General features: G+C 43.2%; 1 protein-coding gene across 1 annotated transcript; it reads left to right on the plus strand.

Moving 5' to 3' along the window:
• The first annotated feature begins 212 nt into the window (after positions 1 to 212).
• LOC145399350 (E3 ubiquitin-protein ligase AMFR-like) lies at positions 213 to 9,457 on the plus strand. The gene is made up of 10 exons (XM_080272004.1): positions 213 to 509; positions 2,621 to 2,878; positions 3,377 to 3,529; positions 3,941 to 4,034; positions 5,252 to 5,462; positions 6,013 to 6,199; positions 6,670 to 6,915; positions 7,466 to 7,611; positions 8,665 to 8,853; positions 9,289 to 9,457. Exons 1-10 carry the CDS (start codon positions 213 to 215, stop codon positions 9,455 to 9,457), a joined length of 1,950 nt encoding a protein of 649 aa, XP_080128130.1.
• The last annotated feature ends 410 nt before the right edge of the window (positions 9,458 to 9,867 follow it).

Here is a 9,867-nt window from a genome sequence, read left to right on the forward strand (position 1 = left end):
CTGCTGGATCTTTTCAGTAGATTTTGGTGTCACTAGTGAGTTCGAGACAGTGGTTTGTTTTTCTTGCAGGCAGGTGCCACCAGAAGCACAAATCGTAGTGATGATGGGCGTTGACAGTTTCCGACAATCACGCAAGCCTGTCATAAATGTGTGTTGCGCCGTGATCCCGTAGGTGTGAAAGCAAAACTGTAGTGAAGGTAATAACGGTGGCCATGCCTGTAGTGCTGGACCGACTGCCTCTCCCCAACCTCACTTGGTATACGGGGCTGAGTGTGGTGCTACTCTCGTGCTCTGTCTATTATGCCGGGGTCCAGGTCACTCTCAACCCCAACTGGAAGGAACGGCTGCTGGAGAAGAGCAATGTATCACGTGATGGAGGGGGAGAGGAAGGGCAGGTGTCACTCTACCACACCAGTGACCCGGACCACACAGCACAGGGGCGAGAGATGACACCATACCTCATACCAGAAGTGATCAGTTTTATGTTCCACGAGCCGTTATGTATATGGGTAAGTTTCAGAGATAAATTTGTAGTTTTGGACAGTCTAGGTTATTGTGATAGTATTTTTTAACCTAATTTAACCTCACCTGGTCAACTTTAACAGACCTAACCTTACTGATCTATGTAGACTAATCCAGCTTTGCGTTCGGAGGGTCATGTCTATCCGAAACTCTAAAGGTACCTCTTCAGAGTATGACCTTGTTGTTAAATCACCTGCATGTGTTTGTTTTGCTTCCAATGGTAGTTTTGTTTATTTCCTTGTTTGCCAATGCCACTCTTAGTTTTGGAGGAATGGGTGAGTTTGACAAGATTTATTGATATTTGTTTGATAAAATTCCAGAACCTAAACAGTGATTCTAATTACCTTTATGTGTTTGTAAAAAAGGAAATATTTGGATTTGCAGTCATTCCAGCCCCTAGTTTTACAGGCCCTAGTCACACTGGCCCCCCTCCCCCCCTATTCACACTGGCTTCCCACCCAATTCACACCAGCTCACCACCCTGTTCCCACCAGCTTCACACCCTATTCACACCGGCCCACCACCCTATTCACACCTGCCCACCACCCTATTCACACCGGCCCACCACCCTATTCACACCGGCCCACCACCCTATTCACACCGGCCCACCACCCTATTCACACCGGCTTCCCACCCTATTCACACCGGCCCACCACCCTAGTCACACCAGCCCTCCACCTTAGTCACACCAGCTTCACACCCTATTCACACCAGCCCACTACCCTATTCACACCGGCTTCTCACCCTAGTCACACCAGCCCCCCACCTTATTCACACCGGTCCTCCACCCTAGTCACACCGGGCCCCCCACCCCAAAGTCACTCCTGCCTAACCAAACTTCTTGTAGGAGACTTTTTTTTTTTTAATCTGACTATCAGGGAGGCTGCAGTGACAACGGATGGTAAAACTAGGGATCGGAAGAACTATGTGCCGGAGTGACTTGTTTCCAATTTTTGTAGTATATATGAGAGATAATTAAGTGTTGGTTTTGCAGTAGAGAGAGTGAACCAAAGAAAAATAATGATTGAGGCAAAGACAGTACCATATGCATACAGTTTTATGTTTCTTATGGGTTCCTATCATGAGCAGCAACAATAATTTCCTTTACCATTTGCTCCCATAATTAGGTTGCATAGATAGCTCAATAGATAGTGTTAGGCTACATAGATAGATAGGGTTAGGCTACATGAGGTTTGGTTAGGTTCAGTCTGGCTTGTTTAGATGAAGTTGGAAAAGTACTTAATATTTGCTAGCTCAATTATCTCATTTAGTAATTAATTTTAAGCATATTATTGTCAGTATTGAAGGCACCATTGGATTAGAGTTCTATCTGTCTATTGCCAGACTCCTCAATCTCATAAGGGGTGGCCACAAACAAATTGCCTCCAGGTCACCCTGTCCAGTACCACTTCACTGCCTTGCTCCCAGCTCACCCCCACCTCTCTCATATACCTTTCCCCTCCATGTCATCCTCAGCCTCCTTCTCCATCTCCCTTCCTCCACCTTACTCACATTAAAAAAAAGATTACCAGTTGTGAGTGAAGTAAGGTCACAGGTTGCATGCAAGTTAGGGCGATACCAGTAGCCTTCGTAATGACCTCCCTTTTCTTTTTGTGTTTGTATTTGTTAGTTCATCTCTCTCTCTCTCTTCTCTTTCTCTCTCTCTCTCTACATATTATTACCAGTATTTGACTTTTTATATGTTTTCTGATTTTGCCAACTGTTAATTATTTTTTTTTTTCTTCATATTATTTACAAGCATTATTGATTTTTTTTTGTTTTGATTTTTTATGTCTGTGATTGTGGCAGTAGTTAGCACTGTTCTTTTTTCTGGTGTGATGGGGTCAGGATTCCAGAGACTTGAATGGTGAGTGAATGAGTGTGTGGCTCATGTCACTGCACATGCTGTTGATTTATTGATTAGTAATTTCTCTGTTGTGTACTTTCTTTTACTGGTTTCTACATGTCACTTTACCTCATCCTTGGGTGGAAAAAAGGAGGTTGGGATGATGATGATGATGATGATGGTAATGGTGATAGTGATGATGATGGTAATGGTGATGGTGATGGATTGATGGTGATGATGATGTTTCTGCAGACCCTGATCAACATGGCATACTGTGTGCTGATTCTGCTGGGCACATTAATTCAGCGGCTAGTGTTTGGGGAGCTGCGAGTGTCGGAGCAGCAGCACATCAAGGATAAATTCTGGAACTTCGTCTTCTACAAGTTCATCTTCGTGTTTGGCGTAATGAATGTACAGGCCATGGATGAGGTGGTGCTGTGGTGCTCCTGGTTCAGTGTGCTGGGATTCTTGCATCTTCTGGCTCAGCTCTGCAAGGACCGATTTGAATACGTAAGTCTCTCTTGCGGTAGTTGCTGGAGAGGGACATATATAGCCAGGTGGTTCTACTGGGGGGAAAGTATTATCTACCTGTACCTGTAGTGCACAAGCATTACATAACTACTAATAACTACTCTTGAGGTTTACAGTTCACATAGGGTTTATACGTTACTTCACAAAATGCCACTACAACAACAACTCTCGGAATTTACAGTTCACGTAGGGTTTATAGCACACCAACTGCCTCTTGGGAGAGAGTAACTGGCCACCCTCACCTAAAATGTCAGGACTAATTAACCTAACCCTGGGCCTTTATGCAGTTTATGAGACAAGAAACAGTTGGATGAAAGAAGGGTAGAAGTTGCTGTCACAAGTACTAAGTACCTATAATTTTTATATTACAGTGTTCCCTCTAACTGTGTGTTAGAATATTTTAGTAGTGAGCGAAGACTGAATTTGAATTATTAGAATATATACTGGGGTATGATTTGTAATGCTTCCTGATTGCAGCTATCCCTTTCGGCCACCACACGACGACGGACACACGTGAGACTATTGGGGCTGCTGGGCATCATCCTTACCATCGCCACCTTCTGTCTCCTCATCTGTGTTGTTGTGGGATGTCACTCAGGGTTCAACACATTTGCCTTCATGGTGGCTGAGGTACATGCTGACAATATTTACTCCACAACCACTCCTACTCGTTGCCCATCCTTGCAGGGTTTATACCTACCTACCATGAGGTAGGCTTGTATTGGCCAGTCTCCATATCAACATATATCCAAAACAGAATATAATGGATGTTATTTGGGTGATTCTTAAGAACTTGCATATAATGTGAAGAGAAGGAAGCTTTAGGTGGTTAGACCCATGAGGTAGAGCCAGGACTTCAGAGGCATGAATGATGAGTAAATGAGTGTGTGGCCCTTTTCATTGGGCTTAGACTACTGCATATTATTGACAGACTTTCCATTGTTTTCCTTTCTTTTTCATTATTTTCTAGACTCTACCTAACCCCATCCTTAGGCAGGAAAAAGTTTTGATGATAATGATGATGAATGTTTACTTTTTCAGTGCATCCTGCTGATCATCCGGACCCTGTATGTCATCACGCGCTATTGCATTTACCTGTGGGACATCAGCCATGAAGGACTATGGGAAAAGCGAGGTTAGTTACTCTCCAGTCAGATTTTTATTGTCATCAGTCAAGCTTTAATTTTAAGAGCTGACTGGTATTCTTTCTTTCATGTATACAACTGGTATCTCTCTCTCTCTCTCTCATTTTCATTTTTCCCTCACCCTTATCCATCCCCCTCTGACACCTCATCCATTCAGCTTTTGAACTGTCTTCCATGGCCAGCCTTTCCCAGTGCCTTTTATGTACAGTAATTCAAATTCATTGTGTCCAGACATCTCACAATGAACTGATTTTGATTTTGACATCCTTTTTTATGCATTTTCTTTCATTTGCGGGCTCTCGGACTTTTTTTGTAATTGAAAAATTAAATACTACTGTAAGTGAGTATGTGGAGTGGTGTATTGTTTTTATATCATCAATTTTCGGAATTACTGGAGTATTGAAGTTAAGAAGTCACTGCATTATAGTATTGTGATCCCTGCCCTGACGTATGGAAGCGAGGCGTGGACCCTGCAAGAGGGGAACAAGCCAAGAGTGAGAGCAGTGGAAATAAGTTACTTGAGAGGAGCATGTGGAGTGACATGAGGGACAGGTTGACGAATGAAGAAGTGAAGGAACGTTGTGGGGTGGATGTGGATGTGGTTGAGAAGATTAGGAGAAATACACTGAGGTGGTTTGGACATGTGGAGAGAATGGAGAATGAAAGACTGACTAAGAGGGTGTATGTAGGTGAGGTGGAGGGAGGGAGAGGGAGGGGTAGACCGAGGATGAGGTGGAGGGATGGAGTTGAAAGGTATACGAGGGAGGGGGGGGGGAGCTTGGGGGAGGGTAGTCAAATGGTGGGTGACAGAGCGACTTGGAGGCGTTTTGTCTGCGGCCACCCTTTGCGGGATCAGGGCGTCGGGCTATAGATAGATAGAATTTTCGGATACCAGAATGTTAACATTAATAAGTTCTGCGGGTGATAATGTGTACAGACAAAAGCAGTAATTGGTATCCCTTAACAGACAGTGCCAGTCTATCTCCTTGCACTGCCTTTCTTATTATCTCACTGAAGTCACCCGTTACCCTCTTTTGCCCATTGTTTTGCCTTAAGAGTTAGTGGGTGGTTCTATGGCCTTTGCTTTGTCTGCCAGGGGATGATCAATTTTTGCTTCCAAGTTTACATAAGTGGTGTATGAAATTAATGTGACGGACATAGTTATTTTAGTGAGCCTTTGATGGACATAGTTATTTTGTTTTTTCAGGTGGTTATGTGTACATGACCGAGCTGATATTTGAACTGAGTGAGCTTGTAATGGATATGATTCACCACATACACATGCTTGTGTGGGGCAACATGTTCCTCACCATGGCCTCGTTGGTGATTTGTATGCAGTTACGTCTCCTCTTCTACCAGCTCCAACACAAAATAAAATCACACCACTGCTACCTGAGAGTTCGTCAACTTATGAACAAGTATGTCCGTTATTTATCTTGTTTACCTTTGTTTCGTGATTCCAGGGGTTTGCATGGTGAGTGAATGAGAGTGTGGCTCATTTAGTTGGGTATGCTGTTGATTATTTTTCCCTCTTCTAGATTTTTCTTGCTTTCTGGATCCTGCAATATTTCCCTCTTGGCTGGGAAAAAGGGGTTGTGATGATGATGATGATGATAACTTTTAACATAATAGTCACACCATTACTGCCATGGAGGTCTTCAGCTTATGGGCAAGTTGAGGCTTTATGTAACCCCCCTAATTCAAAAAGCCGATACTGAGCTGAATAATATCATCAAGATCTGGAAAGTTTTAATTGAGAAGGACCTCTGTAACTCAGTGGATTAAGCCTAGTGTACATCCAGTGAAAATTTATTCAGCATTCCCAGGTGTGACGAGCTTTGAAATGATTCATAAGAGTGAAACAATGTTCATTTGGTAGTGCTGTTTATTCTGAATGCTTGGTTCATGTGTCATATCACACCACAGGGCTGCAGGATAACTGTAGATGATGTACTTGTTTTTCTTCAGGTATCCAGAAGTGAGTGGTACGGCTGTGAGTGTGGAGGAGCGTACATGTGCCATATGCTGGGAGGTGTTGGCTACCGGCCGCTGCTTGCCCTGTTCTCATGTCTTTCATGCATCCTGCCTTTTGGCGTGGCTGCACCAAGACTTGTCCTGCCCTACATGCCGACACAAGTTGCACAAACCAGAACAGGTCTGTGTACGTTCATGATGGCAACTCTCCTTCCCCCTTTTGCATATAGTATTTAGCTTCATATAATGCTGTCTGTTTGTCATTGTACATACAAGGACTGTAGATGTTCCCCAGTTTATGCTGATGTTGACTTTTGGAATTTTACTTTATGGAAAGGTATTAAAGTATGCTCAGTATGTTTTTTATTGCAGTGTGTACAGTTTATTTATTTATGATAAATTAGTATGTACAGTATATATGCTTTTTACTACAGTGTGTGTGTGGTATCTTTTTATCTGAACTTTGTGTTCACAAATTATGTATACATACCATATTAGATTAAGTCCAGTTTTTTAAAGTTTTGACTATTTGTTGCATTTTTCCGGAACAAATCCCAGTGTTACCGTGGAGGTGTATTTGTAAGATTGTTGATTTTCACATGTTGTAAGGGAATGTGAATATAAGATTGTTGATTTTCTGTGTTTTTATAGAGCGAGTCTGTGTCACTGCTGGAGGGACTGCTGCCAGGAGGTGAGGATGATAATTTGGGGCAGGAGAGTGGTGTGGGTGAGGTTGGATCCAGCCCATCCCCAGCCCCGCCTCAGGGTTCAGGCTGGCGCTATGTATCATGGCTGCCCAGCTTCAGTGTTGAACAGAGCCACACACAGCTGCCCCGTCACCAGCAAGCCTCTGCACAACCTGCACCTACATCACAACTGGACTCACTCGCTCGCCAGGTTAGCAACACCAGTCTTCCTCAAGTTGTGACCCCAGGCTTAGCTGAATTTGAACCCGGTAGACCACAGACTCTAGCCGCCTTTCTGTAGCCCACCATCTTACTTTGGATGGATGGAAAGAAACTTGAGGGATGTTTGAATAACAGGGCAGGGGAGCAGTTTATCGCAGTGCCACTGTTTAAAGGCATCCCTGGAGCATCCTAGTCTTGATGCAAGCCTAAAGTTCGATACATGTCAGAATCATCATCATCATCATCTAATCCTATGATGCCCCATGAGGAGTGTAGGAGCCCGGGGCTAGGCATGTTGGTCCTGACATTTAAGAGTAGATCATAACTGAAAAATGGATGTTATAAAAATTAATTCTGGACACATGGTGCCTTTTGAGTTTCTCCATGGAGTGCCTCATGTTATTCTTATGATAGTGTTTATGATTATGTTTCTTGAGAATTGCAAATCCAACTTCATCCTAGCAGTTTCAACAAGTGCTTCTTGAGAGTTACATATCATGGAGAGCTTGTTTTATGCCTGTATATAATTATCTTTACAGGTTCAGCAGATGTTTCCCGATGTATCATACCTACACATCCTGGAGGACCTACAGCACACACACTCCCTGGAACTAACCATTGACAACATCCTGGAGCACCGTCTCATCAACCCACCACCCATGTTCACCCCACAAGACACTCCCAGGTTGGTTGACACTGCATATACTCTCTTCACTTTATCATCATCATCATCCGAACCTCCTTTCCCACCTCAGGGCAGGGTGAGGAGTAGCATTGTTCATACAGCCCAAATTTGTTCAGTCCAATGGGCCACACTTACATTTGCTCACCATTCAAGCCGTTGGAATCCTGACTTTATCTGATACGCCAAAACATTCATCACGTTCTGCAGCTTCACGTAAACGTATCCAATAGAGTCAGTCTTTCCCTTCACTTTATCTAGCCCTAGATTTCTCTCTCCATCCTGAATGCTGAGCTGTAACAAGTGATTAACCCTAGAATGAGATACTAGTCATGAAGAAGTACTGTACAAGAGAAAGGATGTAGAGTCATAAAATTATCTTATTCTGCCACTGAGCTATGGATAATGTGTTTGCAAAAGACAGAACTCTCATGTCAAGTTAAAATGAACAGACTATAGGAGTGAAACGTATAGTATTCTTTTAACCACTAGGAGCCATATTTCAGGGGATGTGGGAAGCATTAGAGCATCCCTTTTCATAGCTACTTGTTTTGTATATTGCACCCTACTCCTAACCCTGCCCTAAGGTGGGAAAGGAGGTCTGGGTAATGATGATGATGATGATGATGATGATGCACCTTTACGTTGTCTTGTATGTTATTTATAGTACCGTATTCAATATTGACTTAGGCTACTTTGCAGCAGTAACATGCAACAGGATACTGAGGTGTCATATGCGGAATACAATGTTAAGAAAGAGATGGTACCAAAACCAGTTACAGTATGACGCTGACACTCAAGGACATTCTGTCTATCTATCTATCAATCTGTCTGTCTGTCTCTCTATCTGTCTGTAGCCAAATGTCTTAATCGTGGAGGAAGAGATTGCTTGAAGGGGGTCATCAGATCAGAACTGTTCTATCCTCCCAGTCAGTACATTTGCAGTATAAGGATATAGTTTCATTCATTTAAACTGTGAAGCCAAGACCCAGTGGTGATGCTGATAATAATGATAGTGTATAATACTAACCTGGCTCCCTGTTTTTGTATTTTCAGCTCGTTGTTTGATGTGAGTTTGAGTGAGAGTGAGGGTCATGAGGCTGATGATGAGGAGGCGGGTGAGGATGAAGACCAGTTCCAAGATGCCCTGCCTGCCCCACTGCCTCACCTGGTTATGGAGCAGCCCTTGGACCTGCTAACCCCACAGCACATCATGAACGACTCGAGTGACTCCGAGTCTGATGGGTTTGTACCACTCCGTACTAATAATAGATGTGATCCCAGGCTTATCTGGATGTCAGCTCAGTGGATTGCAGGCTAAAGTTGCCATTCTCCTGCTGCAGTCCACCATCCTCGTTTTGGTTGAATAAGATATTGTATGTTGATGATGGATATTGTAGTATGCGTCACTGTGCAGGTCACCCTTGTTTTATGACTGACCATTAAGTAATAATTTGCAAATAGTGTTGACATTTTGGCACCCTTTTTTCAGTATACGATCACTACATTCCTGTGCAGAGCATCATTTTTTACATATGATTGCCAGTTATGCTTATACAACTGCTACAGTTCAGTGTAGGATTGATCTTTATCCAGTTGGTTTTCTTGAATGTAATCTGATTGTATTGTGAGGTTGACCTTATAGTAGTGCACAGTACTTAACCATCATGACTATTTCAGGAGCAGTGTTGGTGAGGGAAGCTTCGGCAGTGGAGGGAGGTTCAGTAAGTGTCCACGAGAGAGAGAGCAAATGTTGGCGCAGCGCAGAACAGCCCTTCTCTCCCAGGCACGACACCGATTCGCCAATCGTGCCATCAACAGTACACAACCCAGTACATCACAAGATTAGATGTACCATTTGTTTATATTCCTTTTCAATTTCTTTCCTAGCTTCCTGGACCCTACCTCACCCTATCATTAGTCGGGAGAAAAAGGTTGGGTTGATGACGATAATTCCTTTTTCAGTTAGAAAGATGGCACACATTAACTCACTGAGTCACTGTGCCATGAATACAAACCACCCACATCATCACATGGACATATAAAGCTGTGAAGAAGGCACAATATATACCATTCCTAGGTCTTTAAAAAATCTCCAAGTATATCTTACCCTTTTAAGTGTGGGTTTAGCTTGGAAATTTTGCATTCTCAAGTACCAGAGTAAAAATGCATGCCAATAATACAGTACAGTCAGAATCGGAGTGCATGCAACTGTGTGATGCCAGTATATTCCTGGAGATATAATTATTGTCCTTTGGT

The sequence above is a fragment of the Coenobita brevimanus genome, chromosome 48 (assembly GCF_032717465.1).
Source record: "Coenobita brevimanus isolate Jiangsu-jjx chromosome 48, ASM3271746v2, whole genome shotgun sequence".
Classification (NCBI taxonomy): Eukaryota; Metazoa; Arthropoda; class Malacostraca; order Decapoda; family Coenobitidae; genus Coenobita; species Coenobita brevimanus.